This window comes from Eleutherodactylus coqui, chromosome 11 (genome assembly GCF_035609145.1).
Source record: "Eleutherodactylus coqui strain aEleCoq1 chromosome 11, aEleCoq1.hap1, whole genome shotgun sequence".
Taxonomy (NCBI): domain Eukaryota; kingdom Metazoa; phylum Chordata; class Amphibia; order Anura; family Eleutherodactylidae; genus Eleutherodactylus; species Eleutherodactylus coqui.
In genome coordinates this window covers 65,801,460-65,824,281 of record NC_089847.1, presented here as the reverse complement: position 1 = coordinate 65,824,281, position 22,822 = coordinate 65,801,460, and the positions used below count along the sequence as shown (strand labels likewise).

General features: G+C 42.7%; 1 protein-coding gene across 2 annotated transcripts in view; it reads left to right on the top strand.

The window, feature by feature from the left end:
* Positions 1–22,822, top strand: part of LOC136581822 (USP6 N-terminal-like protein) — a 91,085-nt gene that overhangs the window by 53,910 nt on the left and 14,353 nt on the right. For both annotated transcript variants that reach the window (XM_066582448.1, XM_066582447.1), the window contains 7 exons: positions 3,951–4,060; positions 6,807–6,855; positions 8,544–8,664; positions 19,204–19,298; positions 20,000–20,065; positions 22,308–22,407; positions 22,781–22,822. The exon at positions 22,781–22,822 is cut by the window's right edge and continues 111 nt beyond it. In XM_066582448.1, coding sequence (XP_066438545.1) covers positions 3,951–4,060; positions 6,807–6,855; positions 8,544–8,664; positions 19,204–19,298; positions 20,000–20,065; positions 22,308–22,407; positions 22,781–22,822 — 583 coding nt within the window. The remainder of the gene's footprint in view (positions 1–3,950; positions 4,061–6,806; positions 6,856–8,543; positions 8,665–19,203; positions 19,299–19,999; positions 20,066–22,307; positions 22,408–22,780) is intronic.

Genomic DNA, 22,822 nt, shown 5'->3' with positions numbered 1-22,822 from the left:
GCCGGGGGGGGGGCTGCTGCTGGGCCGGGGGGGGGCTGCCGCTGGGCCGGGGGTCGCTGCCGCTGGACAGGGGGGGGGGCTGCCGCTGGGCCGGGGGGGCCTTCGTCTGTTGTCAGGGGTCTAGCGCCGGTTACCTGCTGCCTGGCGGTGGGTGACTGTGTGCCGTGGTCGGCCGCGTTCAATCCAGGGGTCCGGTCGGCAGCTGCGGGGCGTCTGGTTGTCAGGGAGACACAGCTGGTAGCGTCTCGGGAGCGCGCACGTCGGGCTACAGCAAGCAATGGGAAAAAAGCCGGCGGCCATCTTGGGAAAATTTTTATAAGTTGCTGAAACGCTGGAACTGTAAGTAAAAACCAGCTAGAAAAGTCATTTACAGGGGGGCTTAGTAATGTATGCTTAATAAGGGGGACTGGGCAAAAAAAAAAATCACTGCTTCCTCGAGACAACCCCTTTAATGTATTTTCTTTTTCAGGAGTTATGCAATTTAGAGGAGAGAAAATAAAATTTCTTATTTTTTGTAAATATGTCATTTTAAAGGCAGTTTTTTTTTCTATAGTGCACATCTAAATGAGCATTTGCACCCCAAAATGGAGACCTCGGTTTGTCCTGTGTTAAGAAACCTACCCATTGTGCCCCTAGTATTATGTCTGTATGCACAACGGGTCCCAAACCGAAAGGAGCCCTTTTTGGTTTTCAGAACAGACATTTTTCTTTGGGGTGTATTAGGCCCTACTGCCCACTTGTAGAGCCCTCGAGCAGCCAAAACGATAGAGAACCTGCACAAATGACCCCATCTAGGGGTGTACATATTTTGACCCCATAGTTTTTGAATTAATCTAAGCAAAGCAGAAGGAAAAAATTATGATTTTCTTTTTGTTTGGCATTTGTGTTATTTTAAAAACAGGGGTTTTTTTCAGCACACATATAAATGAAGACTTGCACCCCAAAATGGATCCCCCTGTTTGTCCTGTGTTCATAAACATATCCATTGTGGCCCTAATATTATGTACGTATGCATAACTGGGCCCAAACTGAAAGGAGCATTAAACTTCAACTGTCTTTTAACGTTTATGTGATCGCTATTATCCATTGGATAACGACGATCACGTGACTGGGGACCGCTAAATGCGTCCCTAAACTTTCTCCTATTAAAATACCAGTTATCCTTTGCTGGAGAATATTTTAATAATTAAAGTAAACCTGTCACCAGCTTAGGGGCTGCTAAGGTAAAGCAAAGGGGTCAAAGTGTGGTGCAGGAAAAAGCATGTAGGCTTATTATATTAGATGTTTCTGGGACTCCCCTCCAATTGCACTGGGTGAACACACATTGAGCATATGGAGCCAAGGACACCTCGTAATGAATCACTTTCACCTAATGGCACAGGGACTGGTCCTAGACTTCTGGTTGGCAAATTAAAACTACTTTTTCTGTTTAGTCTCCAAATAGTCATTTTTCCCAAGGACCTCTTTAGAAGGTTAAACCCCAGCTGAATAATGGTATGCTGGTGGTTTAGTGGTCCCTAAGCTGAGGAAAGGTTCCTTTTTTAAATTGCCCAATTATTGTTCTGACTAAGGACATTGTAGAATTTTAAACTTCATACTTTTAATGTCTCTCTTGTGGAGAAAAGATAAACTTCATTGTATGCTAAAGAACTAGAACGTAGATTCTACCCAATAATTTTGCACTTGTTTTCCGTCGGACTTAAATTTTGACTTGTAAAAATTGTCAAAGGTGCATCTTAAAAAGGGGATTGTCTGAATTCAGTTGCAAAGGTGTTCTCCACACTGGCTGATGTGTTTAACTTTAATTGGAGAATTCACCATTGTAGACTACTACCGTGTTTCCCTGAAATTAAGACACTGTCTTATATTAATTTTTACCCCAAAAGAGGCACAGTGTCCTATTTTCGGGGAAAGTGTTAATACTTACCTAACAGGCGTCTCTCGGGTCCCTCACGCTGGTCTCTATCACTCCGGCACTCTTCCGAGAAGTCCTCGGTGCTGAGAGAGCATTCTTTTTCAGGTTACGGGGCTTGAATACCCCGCCTACAGCAAGAGATTGCTGTGAGTTGATCATGAGCCAGCACTCGATGAACCAATCGCATTCAATGATGTCATTCACTGAAAATCATGGTAAGACTAATTATCGGGGTGGGCTTATTTTGGGGCAGAATTTCACAGCTGCCGTCCAAGAATTGTATATATCGAGAAGCTTACTTGGTTGGACCTTAAAGAATCCTAAAATATAACTTTTATTCTAATTAATTAAAAAGGTATAGAAAGACAAACATATACATGTATTTACAAAAAGAGAAAGGATTGTTGAAAATAATCCGTTTAGAGCCACTAAAGCACTAAGATAACGACTGATTTGGTTAAGTTCCAACGGTGGGCGCTCAACCAACTAGTTCAATCAGTCCAGAACGTAACAGATATCTTGGTTGTTTACAGTGAGTACACCGCAGGTGTCTACCCGATAGCTGGGTGACTACTACAAAGAGACCTGGACGGTAAGTTTATCCCTACGCGTTTCCCCCTTTAAAGGGTTCCTCGGGCAAGAAAAATTGGATGATTCCAGTCGTAATGAACCGGATAGTGGCTTAGAAGATTAATATATAGAGAGATTAGCTTTAGTTAGACCAGATAGTGGCTAAAAAAAGTTGCATATCTGAGTAAGAGGATAATAGCAATCCAAAAGATAGAAGTCCAGATGAACTGGACGATGGTTAAAGATATATATATATATATATATATATATATCAGTTGGTAGATCCTAAAACAGACCGCAATTTCATGCAGCTAAACGCTGAAAGGAGTAGAAGATAGGCAATCAATCCCCCTCGTTGATAAGGACTAGTATGATAGAATAAGAAGTCCTAATCTCAGTCATGCCGTTATATTCTAATGCATGTGATCCAAACTGAACCCTCCACTAAGATATCTGGAGTAAGTATGATGCCAGCTGGTCACTGAAATAAAGCTCAGCCAGAAACTAGATATAACCCAAACTGGATAATAACTTATAGTACAGCTAAATAGCTAACAGCGCAAGCTAGATCCAAAATGAAAACAAAATAAATGAAAAAAAACGGCGGCATGTCAGCCCTGGTGGTGGACTGACATGCCGCCGTTTTTTTCATTTATTTCGTTTTTATTATCAACGAGGGGGATTGATTGCCTATCTTCTACTCCTTTCAGCGTTTAGCTGCACAAAATTGCGGTCTGTTTTAGGATCTACCAACTGATATATATATATATATATATATATATATATCTCTTTAACCATCGTCCAGTTCATCTGGACTTATATCTTTTGGATTGCTATTATCCTCTTACTCAGATATGCAACTTTTTTAGCCACTATCTGGTCTAACTAAAGCTAATCTCTCTATATATTAATCTTCTAAGCCACTATCCGTTTCATTACGACTGGAATCATCCAATTTTTCTTGCCCCTGAGGAACCCTTTAATGGGGGAAACGCGTGGGGCTAAACTTACCGTCCAGGTCTCTTTGTAGTAGTCACCCAGCTATCGGGTAGACACCTGCGCTGTAATCACTGTAAACAACCAAGATATCTGTTACGTTCTGGACTGATTGAACTAGTTGGTTGAGCGCCCACCGTTGGAACTTAACCAAATCAGTCGTTATCTTAGTGCTTTAGTGGCTCTAAACGGATTATTTTCAACAATCCTTTCTCTTTTTGTAAATATATGTATATGTTTGTCCTTCTATACCTTTTGAATTAATTAGAATAAAAGTTATATTTTAGGATTCTTTAAGGTCCAACCAAGTAAGCTTCTCGGCTTATTTTGGGGGAAGCACGGTAGGTGGAGTGTTGTTAGACTGCCATTTGTCCATCTCCTCCTATTGTTCAAGGGCTCAACGAAACCGAATCAACTTAACTCCTTTTTTAGCATGCTCACACATTACGTTTGCTTTTTTGATCTCCAGAAAATGAAAGAACTGGCCAAGATGTATTCCGCAGAAATCAAACAGATTGATTTGGACGTGAACCGAACATTCCGGAATCATATTATGTTTAGGGAGCGATATGGAGTCAAGTGAGTAGCAACCACCATAACGATGAAACGCTGTAGGACATGTACTACTCTTATCAATTTTTGAGACTAGGGAGATCTAACCATTAGTATATACACCCATTGCCCTCCAAAAAATGAAGCACCTAGAAGGAATTGTTAAAATCGAACTAAACTGTATGTGTGATTGTAACATTGATATAAGTGATTACATTATCAGCGCAAAAGGATAATTTATTGCTGAAAATTGAACACTTGAAGTTCCCTGTTAGGCCATCTCTAGCTTGAATGCTGGATGTGATACAGGCAGGCATGGAGGCACACAGGTTTAATATGGTATCCGGCGGCATTTCGGTCCACATTTACTGTGACTGAGCCTCTAGAATGTGCAAGCTGGTAGGCTGTCGAAATTGACATCCCGGATGGTCCTATACATGTCCTATTGTGGATAAGTCTGGCAACCGGATAGTCATGGAAATGTGGCAATGTTATAAAAGCATTCCTGTGATATTCTTGCTGTGTGCAGCTGAGCATTATTCTGCTAGAAATTGCCTCTTGGAAGCAGCCATGAGAGGAACACAGGTGGCTGCAGGATGTCCAGAACATATCACTGAGCTGTCATTGTCCCTCATCCCACTACTAGGGGTGACTGACTGCTGTATACGAGGGCCCCATAGATCATCACGTCAGCATCAGGGGCAGTGTGACGATCCACAGCAGCCGTGAGTGCCCAAACTAAACCTGGATTTGTCACTGAAGACAACCTGGTTCCACTCAGTAGCAGTCCAGTATAGTTGTTCATGATAGCATTGCAAACGGAGCCTACGGTGAATGTCAAAGGCAGTACATGTAATGGGCGATGTAAGACCAAATGTCCTTCAGTGTGACTGTGCAAAAATTTGCGACTTAGCTTTTTGTACCCACCTTTCCACTTTTTTGAAAAGTGGATGGGGCTTGTCAGAAGGGGACGTATAATTTACACCATAAACTGGTTCAACCTTGCTTACATTTACGTGTAGATGCACAGAGCAGCCTCTATATTCTCACATCTTTTCCTATAGTAGGTACATCTTGTGTCGGGGAAAATTTATACTGAGACCAGCATTGGAAATTTCTTCCATTGTCTTTAACATAAATCACATGCCAGAATATGCTTGATCATCTAATTGACTGATCCTGTAATTTGGTCGTATCTGTTAAAGGGGCTGTCCAGTTGTCTTTAGGATGGGCCATCAATAGTAGATCAGGGAGGATCTGCTGCCCAGAATCCTTGCTAATCAGCTGCTCACAGAGCTGATTTCTGCAGAAAGCAGACAGCTCCATTCTTAATGTAACGGCCAGGCTTGGTATTACAGGTAATATTCTCATTGAAGTGAATGAGAATTTTGCCTGTAATACCAAACCTAGCCACTGCAGTAAGAACAAAGCTGTCTGCTTCCTGTAGAAATCTGCTTACTGCATAACTACACTGGCGGCACTGAGTCGCAAATCTCTCTGTTGATAAATCAGATCAACAATCAATCTACTGTTGATGGCCTATCCTAAGGATAGGCCAATAGCCCTTTCCAATCCAGGGTCGGACCTCGTCAGACATTGAGATCTCCCTGCATAGCTCCCATGTCATGCAGGGTCTGATGTATGTTCCTAACACTCTGCGGAAGAGAGCTCAGACATCTGAGTTCTTTTCTGCATATGCACATTAGAGTGTGCAGATGGGTGCTCTGACATTGGAGCATATATATATATATGCAGAAAAGAACTCTGATGTTGGAGCTTGCCTCTGCATAGTGTTGGAAACATATGCTATACACATTGTATGCAGTTATAGGATGCCTCTGTATGACACTATATTGATGGATGGGTGGATGGATAGATATATGGATGGATGGATAGCATTGGATAGATGGATAGCAATAGGCCTGTTTCACACGGGCAACTGCGATATCACTGTGAGAAAATCATAGTGATGTCATATTGGTGTTCTGTGTGATATTGCTGCTTTCTCACAGCAATATCACGATTTTGTCTCGCTACAAAGTTGTGCTGTTTTTTGGTTGTTTTTTTTTGTGGGTCGGGATTGAAATATTATCTCTACCTCTAAAATAAGCCCTAGCTGCATAAAAAAAGCTCTATCTCTGATTGGCTAAGCCGTGGGGAATTCTCGCAATGTAACAGTCTACAAAACATCACATACATGTGATTTGTAGCACTCATATCGCAAGAAAATCACACGATTTTGTCATCCGTCTGAAACCCACCATAGATAGATACCAATAGATAGCATTAGGGGGATAGCCATAAATAAATAGATGGCAATAGATAGATACATTTAGATAATAAGACTATTCATTTAATGCTATGTAATATCAATTTACATATATGTACAGGATTATTACAAATGATCTTCCCGATGTGAAACACTCATAACTTAAATTTAATTTTTAAATACTTGCTAATAAAATCATCCTGAGAGTGTGTTTTTGTTGAGCAATTCCAAGGAATCCACAACGCAATTTCCTCCCAAAAATAAAAAAATAAGCTGCGGGTGGCAGGGAAATTGAATTGGAAAGGGGTAATACTCGTAGGTTACAAGTGGACAGCTCCACGAAATTATTTTTTTTTTTTTAGAATAAGCTTGTATGCATGTTGGAGGGCAGGTATAGTGCTTTCAGGTGTAGCAAAGTCCCTCAATTTTCTCTTGGGTTCCACTGTTTGTATTGTATATTAAACCTTTTTTGTGTTGAATGACTCTATAATTGTTTCTCCCTAGGCAGAGGGCATTGTTTGATGTATTATCAGCTTATTCTGTCTACAATACAGTAAGTTTGCAATGGTTCTCATAAAATGTATACAATTATCACTGTCATATTTTACATTAGACATATGAGGTATATGCCTACAGGTGGTCTCACAGAAAGAGTGCCAGCTTATCATTGTCAGAGTAGGCAGTGGGAATCCATGCAGTAGTTTTACAATACTTGCAGTATAACTTTATTCTGCCAGCACTGATAGTATAATATTGTAATAACTCTATAGAGTGAAAGTTGGGGATTCTGTATATAGCAGGAATTTGAAACCTTTCCAGTTTCATACACACCACTATCAGATCATATTATGTTTCAGTGTTCCTCTTCAGCTGGACATTTATCTGAGTATGATACATCATATATTGGACAATAGGCTCTTGTGCCATAGTAATATGATTTTTTTTAAATGACAGCCATTTCTTGAGATGATTCGGTCATACGTACCATTTGTAGAACCTGTGAAGCTACACATGCCTCTATGACCCGTCTGCAGCTTCAGATGCTAATGTACTGCAATTACACAATGTATATGACAACATTACTTGGCCCCAGTGTCACAACCATATCCCAGGCAGCTGAACCCTGTTATTGGTATTTGTTTTCGGGACAGGACCAAGCACTTGGCTTTTTTCATGCTAAAACTTTGACTAATTTGATCTTGTAAGTAACTGGCTCATTTGAAGTAATTGCACTTAGCTTTTTAATAGTGTTCCTAGAATTTTTTTATCAGTACAGTAAAGGAGTATTCTGGGACTGGAATATTGATGACCTATCCTCTAGAAAGGTCATCAATATCAGACTAGGAGTTCCAATTCAGCGCCTCTGTAATCAGCTGTGAGCAGGAGCTATTGAGCACTGGCACCAGCATAACTCCATAAATTGTGCAGCAGCCTAAAATGGAACTGCAAGCTTAGTCCCACAGTATATGGAGCTATACCTGTTTCTGTGCACACCACCCCTTCAAATCAGGTGATCGGGTGGGGAGCAGGTGAGGAAGTTATGTCTCTCCTGCTGCTATACCATGTGCATTCTCCCATATCCAACCCATGTACACAGAAGAAACCGTAAACCATTGTGTATGTAGATATATGTTGTCCCAATATTAGTTTTTGCATAGTACTGCATGAATTAAAAGAAAAAAGGAAATCTGTTTACCTAATCACCCCCCAAAACATAGAGGGGACGGAAGTACTTGTGATATGTCGGTAATATGCACAAATGTAGCAGTTATTCACATGAATGGCAGATCATGATAAATCAATTTACAGCATGGTAGGATATTGGAATTAAGGCATCATAAAGCATTACATGTCAAGTTAATATTTGCTACATCTGTACTTTCGTAAAATTTTGTGAAATCCAGTGTGGGCATTAATTTCTAGGACTCTTTGGCAATTCGAGAACATTGAGACTCAGAAACTATTATTGTTTCCTTACATGGTGTTTTGTATGTTTGTTTTGGGTGTGTTTCTATGGGTTTCCGGCAGGTACTAAAAATATACTGATGGGCTTCCTATAAAAACTGTACATTATGTGTGCATGAGCCCCACTGATGACTGATTACACTCTATGGAACTTTGCAGAATATGTTGCAATGGTAAATAAATAAGAATCACTTGATTTCTATCAGAACACAGCAGCATTTTTTGTATTGTGGTGGGTGCAGTTGTGACTAATAATGCTGTATGTTAACTCCACAGGAAGTAAGTTATTGTCAGGGGATGAGTCAAATTGCAGCTGTGCTGCTCATGTATCTGAATGAAGAGGACGCCTTCTGGGCTTTAGCTCAACTGCTAACCAACCAAAGGCATGCAATGCATGGTGAGTTCATTTACAAAACAAATAGCAAATTATGAACCATCTTCTTCAAAGTTTATGGTTTGTTTATTTTTGGCTTTAAAGGCCTTCATTTAGGCTACATGGCAACTTTGGCCGCATTGTTAAAGACCACTTTTCATTGTGTCTAGAGCTGAAAGTGGAGTATCTGTCATAATAGCTGGCCCACACTGTGAGATTCTATATGGCCGTGTAGCCTCACATACCAGCTATATATTGACTATTTTGTTTTGAGTGCCTTAATTTTAATATTACGAATAAAAGTTACATTTTAGGGACTTCATTTATTTTTCTTTTGTTTTGGTCCAATTCTGTGATTTGGTCTATTAATTGATATTGGACTGTGAGGCCTTCTGTGATAGACATAATCCCTTTAAGTTTAAAAAAGACCTATCCACCATTTTAAAAATTGATAATTAATAGAGATGAGTGAGCATACTCGCTAAGGCAAACTACTCAAGCGAGTAGTGCCTTATGTGAGTACCTGCCTGCTCATCTCTAAAGATTCGGGTGTCGGCGGGGAAGACCAGAAAGTTGCGGGAGTGAGCGGGGGGGGGGGGGGAGAGTGAGATCTCCCCCTGTTCCTCCCCGCTCTCCCCCGCCGCTCCCCGCCCCTTTAGAGACGAGCGGGCAGGTACTCGCATAAGGCACTACTCGCTCGAGTAGTTTGCCTTAGCAAGTATGCTCGCTCATCTCTAATAATTAAATAAACGTATTTGATATTACCACATCCATAAATGTTTAATCTATTAAAATCAATTATTTATTTCACATGGTAATGCTATCAGAAAAGAAAAACCCAATTCTGGCACTGTATTTTGTCATCCTGTGTCTATCAAAAAGTTATATGTACTCTAAAATGTAGGAAATACAGTAGTAAATACAGGTTGCCTGCAAAAAAACAATCCTCCTTTAGAGACAATAAGATGGTGGTCTGAAAGCAGTTATTGCAACTATGAATAACCCTAACTGGACGGTTAAAATTTCATGACTTAGAGAACAAATATGTATAATTGAGGCAGGATTGCACAACATCACAAAAATTATTTCTAATTAAGAGAAATAATGCACTTGCTGTTGCTTGTCAAAGTTGTATAGACATGAGTGTCATTGGAGTAACGTAGTTTGAAAAATTGACCCCTTCTACAGAAGGGGGCAATGAAGACGATGATGGTCGCAACATAGTCACGGGACATACAATGTCTTAAAGAACTACCCTTACTTTCCCCATGAAAAGAATGCATAAGTCGGATGACTTTTGTTGAAGCTCCATATTCATGGCTATGCGGGAAAGTGAGACTCACAGCCCTATTATTATCTCTTCTACAGAAGGAGGCAATGAGATAGAGAATAGTTGTCATAGACTGGTCATGTACCAGACTATGGTACATGAGCGACACCGAGTCACACAGCACTATTATTTTTCCTCCTATGGAAGGAAGTAATGTGATGGAAGACGGTAGTTATGATTGAGTAGTCAAAACAGACTGGACACTCACGGTTCTACTATTAGTTCCCATATAGGAGAAGGTTAATGCAATAGAGGATATTTGTCATAAATAACCGGACATGTGCAATATTGAGATATGAATGATACATCAACGCACAGCTTACTAACTAAAGGCCCATTTAGACATAACGATTATCACTTTCAAATCGCTCAAAGCCATCTTTTGAGCGATAATCATTGTGTCTAACTGCACTGACATCATGCAGTTTTCGTTAAACCATTGCTCATTGTTGTTTTTCAGCGTGCTGAAAGACAATGATGAGTCTTATCAGGGATTCACAGCAGGATACAGCTGATACTATTGCTTCAGCTGTATCCCATTCCCTGATGACAGGCAGTGTATGAAGAACGCAGCTGTATAACAGCCGGGCGCTCCGTGCAGAAAACAGCTGGATGCAGAAGACAAGCAGGGCCACCCCGCTCGTCTTCTGCATCCTCAACTCAGAGCACTCGGCTGTATAACCTGTCCTACTCATTGATCACCATCACTGTCAGAAAGTTTTTTTTCTAGTATATAATCTGTCTCCTCCCTTTCAGTTTCATCCCATTATGTCTAGTCTTTCCTTGTGCAAATGAGAATAGGGCTGATCCCTCTGCACTGTGACAACCCTTCAGATATTTGTAGACAGCTATTAAGTCTCCCCTCAACCTTCTTTTTTGCAAGCTAAACATTTCCAGACTCTTTAACCATTCTTCATAGGACATGATTTGCAGACCGCTCAACATCTTGATAACTTCTCTGAACTTGCTCCAGTATGTCAATGTCTTTTCCCTCCGACATCATGACAGCATACACCTGGAAGTTGCTCACCTGCTGACCTGATGGGACAGGAAAAGGCAGAGCATAAAAGAAACCTCCCCTCCACCAAATACCAGTGCTTTTCCTGTCCCCTCAGGACAGCAGCGGCAGAGCTCCAGCGATGCTGTCCCATGCCGGAGGTTCCAAGGCTTACCAGTGAGCGGCGGCATCTCTCCTGGCAGCCCCGGTTACCCCAGTGGGAAGTACCTCATCTGGGAGCTAACCGGGGACTGCGTGGGCCTGGGTCCAAGTACGGGCTTTCCGGCACCACCGCGGCCGTCATTTAGGCGGCGGCCACCATCTCTGGGTCCAGGGCCGAGCAGCGGCAATTCTCAAGGGGGCGTGGCCTCGGCGGAGTATAGGGAGTGACACTGATGCCAGACGCTCCGTGAAATGGGCGTGGCCTAGCGCGACTGGCGCCGGATTCAATTTTAAAAGCTCCTCTGCACCAGGGAAGACGGCTGGTGTTTCTTCATGCCGGGGAATCGATCCTAAGTACAGGAGTTGATCCCACAAGCGCAGAATGTCGCCCAGAGAGGACCCAGAGAATCTCCAAACTGTAAGTGGTCCAGTGGGCCAACCTACAGACACCTGCACTACATACACTTCCTTGCTAACAGAGTTCTCGCTTGTCATTTCAGGACAGGGATACTCAAAAACCTAGGGAGGCTAGGAGGAGGAGTAAAAAGTGTCCAGTGTGCTTGGCCAAACTCGACGACTCCTACACCAAAACATTATGTGCCGCTTGTTCTGCAAAAATTCTGCAGGAGGAAAAATCTTCCCTTATGTCCGAAATTCAGTCGGTCGTCCAGGAAGAAGTTCAGTCCTCCCTTTCGGACCTCCAACCTGGGCCCTCAGGGGTTACACGAAGGTCTGCTCTGGCTGTGTCAGAGTCCGACTCTGACATGGCGGAAGATTTGGAGTTTGATAATCTCGGGGAAGTGTTGCAGGAGGAGAAAAAGTACCTTTTTTCCACTGCTGACATGGATCAACTTTTAAAAGCTGTACGTAGAACCATGCAGGTGGAGGAAGATGTGCAGCAACCCCGCACAGCGCAAGACAATATGTTTGCGGGACTGCTTCCACAATGGAAATCTTCGTTTCCTGTAAATGCCACACTTAAACAACTAATTCTGAACGAGTGGGATTGTGTGGATCAGGCTCCGCTAATCCCTAGGGAGTTCAAGGAGCGCCTTTTATTTGCGGGAGACGAGGTGGCGTTTCTGGACGAAATGCCGAAAGTAGATGCGGCTATCGCTATGGTGTCCAGGAAATCTGGATTACCATTTGAAGATACGTCCCACTTAAAGGACTCCTTGGACAATAAAGTAGACATAACCATGCGTAAGGCCTGGTCCACGTCCAGCCTTATTATAAAATCCAATATCGCGGCCACTTCTGTGGCTCGCTCCATGACGGTCTGGCTGGATCAGCTTGTGTCCCTAATTGACCAAAAAGCCTCCAGGGAAGAGTTTGCGAGCGGCATCCCTCTGCTACAGATGGCAACGGGGTTTCTGGCAGATGCCTCTATGGTCCGCTTCGGAGCTCGCATGGCAGCCTTATCCAACACCGCCAGAAGGGCAGTCTGGGTAAAGGAGTGGTCGGGGGACTTAACATCCAAAAACAAGCTGTGTACCCTACCCTTTCGGGGCGCACGCATTTTTGGACGGGACCTGGATTGCCTGCTGGAAAAAGCAGCTGACAAGAACCAGGGACTGCCAGCCATCAGACCGCCCAAGAGACCCTTCACTCCACGTCCCTCGTCTACATACGCTGGGAAAAGGAAGACCGGAAGATGGTCTTATCCGAAGGGTGAAAGGGGTAAGACTCTTATTGTTGTCCCTCAGCCCGCTTCTTCGTGCCCGGTGGGCGGTAGACTGGCTCATTTTGCCACTAGTTGGCGTAACATAACAACTAACGAGTGGGTGCTACACCTGGTGGCGGAGGGGTACAAGATCGAACTAGAATCTCGCCCCCCTGACAGATTTATTGTAACCTCAATCCAGTCTCCAGGCCTAGAGCAGGCTCTGTTGAGAGGTGTACAGAACCTGCTGGATCTTGGCGCGGTTATCCCCGTCCCCAAGAAGGAACGGGGGAAGGGATTTTATTCCCCCCTTTTTCTGGTTCCCAAACAAGATGGTTCCCACCGCACAATAATTAACCTCAAAGAACTGAATAAATTCATTGAGTATAGGAAATTTAAAATGGAGACTATCAGAACTACAACTCCCCTAATTGCCAGGGATAATGTAATGGCTACAATTGACCTAAAGGATGCTTACTTTCACATCCCTATTTACGCCAACTCGCAAAAGTTCCTGAGGTTTGCGCTGAGAATGGAAGGGGAAATCTGTCACTTTCAGTTTATTTGCCTCCCATTTGGAATTTCCTCTGCTCCGCGGATTTTTTCCAAAGTGGTGATAGAAATCGTTGCCTTTTTGCGAAATCGTGGGATTATTATTGTCCCCTACTTGGACGACTTCCTGTTGGTGGCAGATTTCCCGACTATTCTGAGGTGACACTTGGGTTCCACGCTTCAACTGTTTAGGGACCTGGGTTGGATTATTAATGATCTAAAATCCAACATGGAACCGGAAACCAGGAAAAAATTCCTGGGAGTCATTCTGGATTCCAGTCTCCAAAATTCGTCCCTTCCTACTCTAAGGAAACAGCTTATCTCGGAGGAATGTTCCACTTTATATAGAAAATCTAGAGTAACAGTAAGAGACGCAATGCGGATCCTGGGGCTAATGACTTTATGTATTGGTGTGGTTCCCTGGGCCCAGTTCCATAGTCGTGGTCTCCAGTCACTGATCCTTCAGAATTGGGACAAGTTACAGTCCTCACTTGACCAGACAATCTCTATTTCTGCTAAAGCCAGATCTTCACTCCGCTGGTGGTTGTCATCGGACAACCTGTCACGGGCATCCGAATGGAACTTGGACCCTGCAATAATAATCACAACAGATGCCAGCGCCAAAGGGTGGGGGGCCCACTTTGAAGGCGGTGATATTCAGGGTACTTGGGACGCTTATGAGAGATCTGGTTCATCTAACTTTAGAGAACTTAATGCGGTGTGGAAATCCCTACGTAGCCTGCAATCGCTCTCAGAGATGAAGCATGTGAGGATCTTTTCAGATAATATGACGACAGTGTACCACCAGGAATCCTCTACTGCAGCAGTTGGCGGGAAGGATCCTTCAGTGCGCGGAACTCCCAACCGAGTCACTGTCGGCCTTGCACATAAAAGGAGCCGAGAATTCAGCCGCGGACTTTCTAAGCAGGAAGAAAGTGGACCCAGGAGAGTGGGAACTCCATCCCGAGGTGTTCAGCCTGCTTGTGACGAAATGGGGGGTACCAGAAATAGACCTATTTGCGTCAAGCGCAAATACCAAGTGCCGGCTTTTCTTTTCCCGAGGCGCGGAGAAACAGGCCTTGGGCACGGACGCTGTCTCTCACCCCTGGGTTTGGGACTTAGCGTATGCCTTTCCCCCTTTACCATTAATTCTGCTCCTACTAAGGAAATTACTGCGGTCAAGCCTGTCAGTAATTCTGGTAGCGCCTTATTGGCCCAAAAGACCTTGGTTTCCCCTCCTGAGATCTTGATCAGTAGGAGAGCCTTTCCACCTTCCACCAAGACCGGACCTATTGCTGCAGGGCCCTCTTCTTTACCCGGAGGTTCACAAGCTCAGGTTTACGGCCTGGATCTTGAACGGATAAAATTCTTGGGGAAGGGTCTTTCTCCTAACGTAATTTCCACTATTAGCGAGAGCCTTAAACCCTCGACAAAAAAGATCTATTCCAAAGTCTGGAAAAAATTCTCGGAGTGGATGGGCCAGGACATCCAGCAGTTAGATCAGCCAGACATCCGTAAAATCCTAGATTTTCTCCAGGCGGGCCTGGATAAAGGGTTTAGTCCGAATACCCTCAAAGTCCAAGTGGCGGCTTTGGGGGCATTCTTTGATCTCGCGCTTGCGGAGCACAGGTGGATTAGGAGATTTCTTAGAGGGGCAAGTAGATTGCATCCATTTACACGGCTTACGTCACCCCCCTGGGATCTGACCATAGTCCTTCAGGCCTTCTGCGATCCCCCATTTGAACCTATTAGAGATCTATCCATCGCCTTGCTGATGTATAAGGTAGCCCTCCTTGTGGCAGTCACGTCGGATAGATGCATGGGTGAAATCCAGGCCCTCTCACGAAGGGCCCCATACATGACTATTCACCCAGACAAAATAGTATTTTCTTTAGACCCGTCCTTTCAGCCTAAAGTCTTGTCAGATTTCCGCAGAGGCCAGCCAATAGTTATTCCAGCCTTCTTCCTAGATTTCAAAAATGAAAAGGAGCAGAAGCTTCATAATCTAGACGTCAAAAGAGCTGTACTAGCGTACCTTGAGGCAACGGAAAGTTTCAGAAAGACTGAAACTTTTCGTTCAATTTCAGGGGCAGGCCAAAGGAAGGGCCGCTTCTAAAGATGCGATCGCCCGGTCGCTCAGGAGAGCTGTCCAGGAGGCTTACAAGGCCAAGGGCATCCCTCCTCCAGAAGGATTGAAAGCCCACTCGAGAGCGGTGGCATCTTCTTGGGCAGAAAGAGCGCACGCGTCAATTGAGCAGACTTGTAATGCAGCCGCGTGGACTTCTGGCCATACTTTTATTAAACACTACAGGCTGGACTTTAAATGTAGTCAGGACGCAACCTTCGGTAGGAAGGTGCTTCAAGCAGTAATCCCCCCCTAAAAAAGCACATGCCAGTTATTTGGTATTCCTCCAGGTGTATGCTGTCATGATGTCGGAGGGAAAACAGGAATTTTTCTTACTGATAATTCCCTTTCTTGAAGGCATCATGACAGCATGCGGGCTTTTTTCCCCCCCTACCGACATGGTTACCCTTGTTTTGTCTAACACATGAGGTAATGTGTATGCTTATGTTTCTTTGTCTGAGATGTGTGATGACAATAAAAACACACCTTCTGGTTAAGTATTCTGTCACTGTGGTTATTTGGAACGCACTGGTGTTTGGTGGAGGGGAGGTTTCTGTTATGCTCTGCCTTTTCCTGTCCCAACAGGTGAGCAACCTCCAGGTGTATGCTGTCATGATGCCTTCAACAAAGGGAATTATCGGTAAGAAAAATTCCCATTTTTTAAATTGGGGTGCCCAGAACTGGACACAGTATTCCAGATGAGGTCTGACCAAGGAAGAGTAGAAGGGGATAATTGCTTCACGCAATCTAGACTCTGTTTCTCTTAATCTATCCCTGAATTGTTTGCCTTTTTTTGCTACTGCATCACACTGTTCACTCTGTGATTTATTACATAGTATGTTACGCAGAAAAAAGACAAATGTCCATCCAGCTCAGCCTGTTTCCCCACCCCCATGTTGATCCAGAAGAAAAGACCCTAATGAGGCAGAAGCCAATTTACCCCAATTTTTTTTTAATAACACCTGGCAGCAGTATTCTTTTACAGGTACTGGGGGACTGGGCAAAAAAAAAAAATTCACTTTAGGCGTGGGACAACCCCTTTAAGTTAGAAATAGCTGCTAAAGGCTGAATGCATACGGGCACGCATGGATTCAGCATTGGGGGCAACCCTGCGTACCTGTCCATGTCGTCTTTCTTCAGCACTGCGGATGTGCCGGCGCACATGTGCAGTACAGGTCTACCCCCGCTGTTGCTAGTGAAGCTCGCTTTTGTGCTTTTACAGAGCGCGGCCAGTATGGAGGCAGTGCGAGCTAGGGAGCGTTCTCCCCCGTTCACCTCCATTCAACAAAGGTGACAGTCATTCAGAACTGAACAACTGCTGTTTACACAATTGTGGACGGGCCACAGATCGGATGGCTTCCATTGAGTTCAATGGAAGTCATCCATGTGGGAACTGCACTGAAATTGAGCATGCTGCAATTTGATTTCCACATCCAAAGATCTGCAAATCAAATCCGCATGCTTTAATTCGGGTGCAGATGCCCATGTTTTTATACTGGCGGCTTGAACCACAGATCGTCCGCACGGGTGCTCCGTGCAGATTCCTCAATTCAAATTCAAAGAGTTTGCATACTTAGTTACTGAAACATTGCCTGTGGCCATGTATCACTCTTTCTGATTTGCAGAAGTCCGTTAGTTAAATAGTCACTTTTTTCTTCAGCTACTGTAATACATTAGTATTTTTACATTACCTTTCTGTAAGCGTAGGTTATTTGAATCTAAAAACAACCCCTTAAGATACCGTAATATGGGAGGGAGAATAATTATGTTGAGAATCCTTTAGGACACTAAGGCTTCACTGTCACTGCTATCTTTAGTCATCTGTGACTCCGAGTCATCCTAAAAATAATTGTTCTTCCTGTTTTAGAATATCTAAATTGCTTTTCACAAGTTACTGAGGAATGAATAACTAGAACATATGATCTTTCAGAGTCCTGTTTATTAGGAAAGTTCTTTAATGTCCAGCAGCAGGAAAGTAGAGTATTTATGGAAGTCCTAACTTTACAGTGCCTCCACTCATGGATTTGTTTTATTATTTGAATTTTACAGTTTATATGAAAAAGAATGTACTGTATATAAAAGTTGAACTGTAAAAATACGACATTACTTATTGCTTATCATGATTTACAACATTCCATGCAGACATTATAATTCAGGGTTGCATTTAAAAGTATACAGACTTCAGAGCAGAACTCTCCCATCATTTTATGTTGGCTTACTGTTTGCAGATAATGATGTATTGGTTTGCATTCAAGGAAGTTGAGACAGATGGATTTGGATCCGCTTTGTCACACACTGATTTGGCTTAGGGCTACCTGAAGAGGCAGCACTTGACCCCTCCAAGTTGGATTTGTTCTTTTACAATTGTCAATGGGACTTTCTAATGTTAAAAAACACAACATCTATTAACCCCTTGAGTGGCAGGTTTCCTACCACCCTGTCGTGCCCACCAGGGCAGGTTTTTTAAAATGGTCTAATCATTGAATTTCAACTAGTTTTGCAGTTGCGTCTCAAGAGCCATAACTTTTTCATTTTTCCATTGACATGGCCATATGAGGGCTTGTTTTTTGCGGGACAAGTTGTGATTTTTTAAACAGGGGGGGAGGAAAAAAAGAAATGGAGAAAAAAGAAAAAAAGGGGCCATGTCATTAAGGGGTTAAATAATGTATTAACTTCCTTCTCTGGGTCATTACGACGCACACGGATACCACATGTGTGATTGTATTTTTGATTTTTTTACAAAGTAAAGGGAGACAAGTGTTTTTTTTGTTTTTTTTTATTTTTTTGTTTTTTGTCCCTTTAGGGGACTTCCACAGGGACCCATCAGGACCCCTGATCACATTCCGGGGGTCCGATGGTGACAGCCCTTTACATGCTGCAGTGACAGCCCTTTACATGCTGCAGTCACATAGACTGCAGCATGTAAAGGGTTAACACAGCAGAGATCGGAGGTTTTCTCTGATCTCTGCTGTAAGAGCAGGTACCTAGCTGTCCTCTGACAGCTAACAACCAGCCCTCCCTGCCACAGAGACCATCGGCTTGCTTCTGACAAGCCGATGGTCTCTATGGCAACTTGTAAACAAAGCAGGACATTGCCGACATGTCGGCAATATCTTCTGCTGGTTTTTCAAAGCCCTTGCTTTGTTCTCTGTGGGGCTGTGCAGGCAGAGCACACTGTAACAGCTTGTGGCATTGTGCTCTGCAGCTCCCATAGTGATACATAGCCCGGAAATCTTCCGGGCTATGTTGCTATGAGCAGTGGAGCTCCTCCCGGAAAATTTCCGGGCGTGCCACTCAAGGGGTTAAGAGGTGCAAGACTCTCACTAAATTTTTTTGCATCTATTGGACACCCGTGTAACAAATGTGAAATCTATGCCAGCTATGAGCTGGCATAGAGTTCAGCTATAACTTAACACTAATTTCTGGTGTAAATATAGTAAATGTGATAGGCAGTAAACAGCCAACCCCTGCCCAAAAAATCTTATAGAAATCTTTTGGGTCAACCAACATTTGAACCAATGAAATTTTATATTTTTTGGAAATAATGCTCATCAGGTTTTCTTGAAAGTATTTTATATATTTTTAAACGCAGAATTGATATTAACTATGTATGTATCAGAGAAATACCTGAAATTAGAGGAAGCCAAGCATCTTAACACTCCAATCATACTCTGCACAGACATGTAAATCTTTTTTTTTTTCATGACTAACGACTGTTTTTTTTTCTTTTAAAGGGTTTTTCATCCCCGGCTTTCCCAAACTTCAAAGATTTCAAAGTCATCATGAACAAATTCTCAGCAAGTTTTTCCCCAAACTAAAAAAGCATATGGTAATATATTTATTTTTTAACATGGCTCTGACATAAATAACATTTATTGGTTTCCCTTATTTTTTTTCTTTAATTTAAAGGCGGTTTCCGCCTTGGATAACCCTTACTTGGTAGAAGGGTCTCTTGACAGTAAGTCATCACACGATTCTCTCTGTTGAGATACCATTGATCATTTGTAATTTGTAAAGTAAGTGTTCATTTTCCCTGCAGCTCCACCACAAAAAAATAAGCATTATACAGTTCCCATTCCAGAGTCAGAGACGCTCTTTGTAATTGCTCTCCACTCCTATATAGAGGACCTCCTACAGTGATGAACAAAAATAATATTTTATGAAAAGCATCCTCGCCGTTTCATTGTATTTTTTTCTAGTCTGAAACCGCAGATGGAAAAGAGGGGAGAGGAGGGGGTGCAGCTGCAGCTTGTCTCTTAGAATTTCAGTGAAACAGCAAGAAACAGAAGGGGAAAGAGAAATGTCTGATTGAAGCACACAAGCACATTTCTTACATCAAATAGGGAAGACCCTATTCTGGTCAGCAGCCATGCAGAGAAAATATGCATTTCTAGAAACCATAGAAGGAAATTGCATGATCTAGAATATGCTTTTATATTTCCAGATGTATGTTGTTCATGAAAATGTCCTCATGTTTGTCTTATCTTTTTGTTTTTCAACTCCATAAAACCTTGTGGTTGCATTTTATAGGATAAAGAAGACATGTCCACTGGGATTTATACAACTAAGTGGTTTCTGCAATGCTTCTTAGATCGGGTAAAAATTTATAAACCTGCCCTTTACTCATCAGTGTTATCAATATGAATATTTTCTTTGTATTTTTTGATGTGCTGTGGTCGTTATACTTCTGCGCTAACTCCACTCTAAGCTTGGAGGCTTTAGCTTTATGCATTGAATACATACGTGAGACTTGATTTTCCTGAGGCAGTGAAATTACTAAGGTAGTGATTTGCTCAATGTGTTTGCTCAAGATGCCCTGAAATCAGAGGCGTCGCTACCTTTTTCAGCACTGGAGACCAAGATTCAGTTTGGCATCTCTCCATTTGATGCCTAAAGGGGTTATCTTGGAATCGACTTTTCTCACCACTGAAACCTCAACCAATCCCAAGAATGTGGGGTTTTGTATCCCCCTCGCCTCCTCACTGCACTTACCCCGCAGTGAAAAGCTTGAATGCAGCAGCAGCTGGCATGCATGCTGCCACGCCATTTATTTCTATGGGACTGCCAGAGATAGTTGAGTGAGACCCCACTGATCAGACTTTTATCATCTATCTTGTGGAATTGATTCTGGAATAACTCCTTTAACCTAGTTTGCTGCACCCATTCCCATCAATTTGTAACCGCATTGAACCATATCTTGGCTTTACCATTTCCATGATTCTCTGTGTCATTCTATCCTAGGCCCCAAGAGCATAACTAAAGGTTTATGGGCCCTGGTGCAGAAGTTCAGCTTGGGGCCCCTCGGCTTTACTTTACTCACAGCTGCTGGCCACAGTTCATCTGTGACTTTCAGCTGCATCGCTGTTTTTTGTTTTTTTTCTATAAGCCCCATTGTTGCAGTACTAGCAGCTAGGAGCGTGGCCAGGGTCCTAAAAGATGAAGGGCAGAAGCCCCAAGACATCTGTTCTGTCTTTCCACCCAAAAAATATATATATTGAAGATAGCAACTTGTACTACACGGTAGACTTAAATATAGTGACTCAGCTCTAGTATGCCTCTATATAATTCACTCACCATATAATAATCAGATGTCAGTTGTACACAGCATCGCCTGCACTGATTACAGGTGATGTCTTCTCTGATTGATGTCGCTTTTATCTTGCTCATCTGGGCCCACTCGTATCTGCACACTCTCATCGCCCTACTGATACCTCCAATGCTGCAAACAAGAAGAAAGTAGCTTCTGGCTCATGTAACCTTATATTTCCTGATGCACGGATCCCACCTAACTCGCTGTCCGCATGAAAAGGCAAAATATGATTCAGCTTTCAGGTTAAAACCATATCCAATGTTTATTAGAAGAAAAATGTAAAGAAACAGTGAATATCCAGAAAAATGGCAGCCCTTATTAATTTCAGAAGCAAAGTCATGCAATGATGAAAGATCTCTTTTGTATAGTCAGTGCTTGCACTAATAAAGATTGGATGATCTTTTATCCTGAGCGCTGGATTATGCTTTGTTTTATCATGCTGCCCCTCTCACTACCACCTACAGTTTGCGTTATGCAAAGATTATTATTAAGTCCCCTTTATGACCACCAATCAAAAACAATAGCTCCTTTGTGCCCTGATACAGTGCTGGTGCCCCCCTTTGTGCCCCCACACACTGATAAATCTATTTTACCAGATCATCAGGACTTCTCATTTCCTATACTCAAGAACTATAGAAAACAGCTCGACAGCAGATCCTGCAGTCTTCTGCTCCTACATGTGACTAATGTCCTCATCAGAGGTCCTCCTATTCTCCAGCAGTGCAACACTGATCCTGACTTCTCTACATGTGACTGGTCACATGTTCATGATGTCATGAAAGATTCTTTGTCCACAACGACCATCTATGTCTTCTACCACTTATGTCTATCAAAACAGCTGCTTGGTTATCGAGCAGCTGCTGAAACAGAGTGTTAGCAGCAATCAGCTGTTTATCGCAACTGGCGGAGGAGCACTGAGTGTTTTGCAGCTGCCGAAGCAAACAGCTTATTGCTTCGTATGATCTACCATCTTTCCTCATGATTGTACCATAGTTGGCCAGGATGGGAAAACTAGCAGGAGAAGTTGGACCTGCAGCACTGGAGGGGTGGAGAATTAAAGTATAGGCTTTTTGTAATATAAAGTTATGCTTCATACCGATTATGTAAGTTTGTTCCTTGTCCTATTAATGAAGTAATGTGATAGAACTCGTATGATGTAGTGACATAGCCATATGTTAATGATGCAAATTGTTTGTGTCACCTTGAATGTGTTTTTAAGTTACAGTTCACTTTCCTTGTTTTTCCCAGACACCTTTTACACTCACTCTGAGATTGTGGGACATCTATATCTTGGAGGGCGAGCGAGTGCTTCCTGCCATGGCGTACACTATACTAAAACTGCACAAAAGTAGGACATAATGATTTATATGTATAAGCAAAATAAAACTGCTCTTGGGTTTGGTACTACACTGCATAAATTGGTTGTTAAGAGTTCCGGCAGATAAAGTTTTTTAAAAAAACTTAAATTTTTCTGGAATTCCCTAGCAATTCTCGCATACCTGCTGTATTACTCCTTCTATTTGTAAATAAAAAGAGAAAAAACCTTGTATCCAAATATATGAAAAATGCGGACAGATAAGCTATCTTCACCGGTTAGTTTTTATGTATTTGTACATCATTTTATATTTACTACTGTAGTGCCAATAGCCTTTACTTATTTCCTGTCTTTGTACTGTAGTGCCAATAGTCTTCCTTTACTTATTTCCTGTCATTGTGGGCAGAGCGCCTGCTCAAGATGTCCATGGAGGACCTTCGGGAGTTCC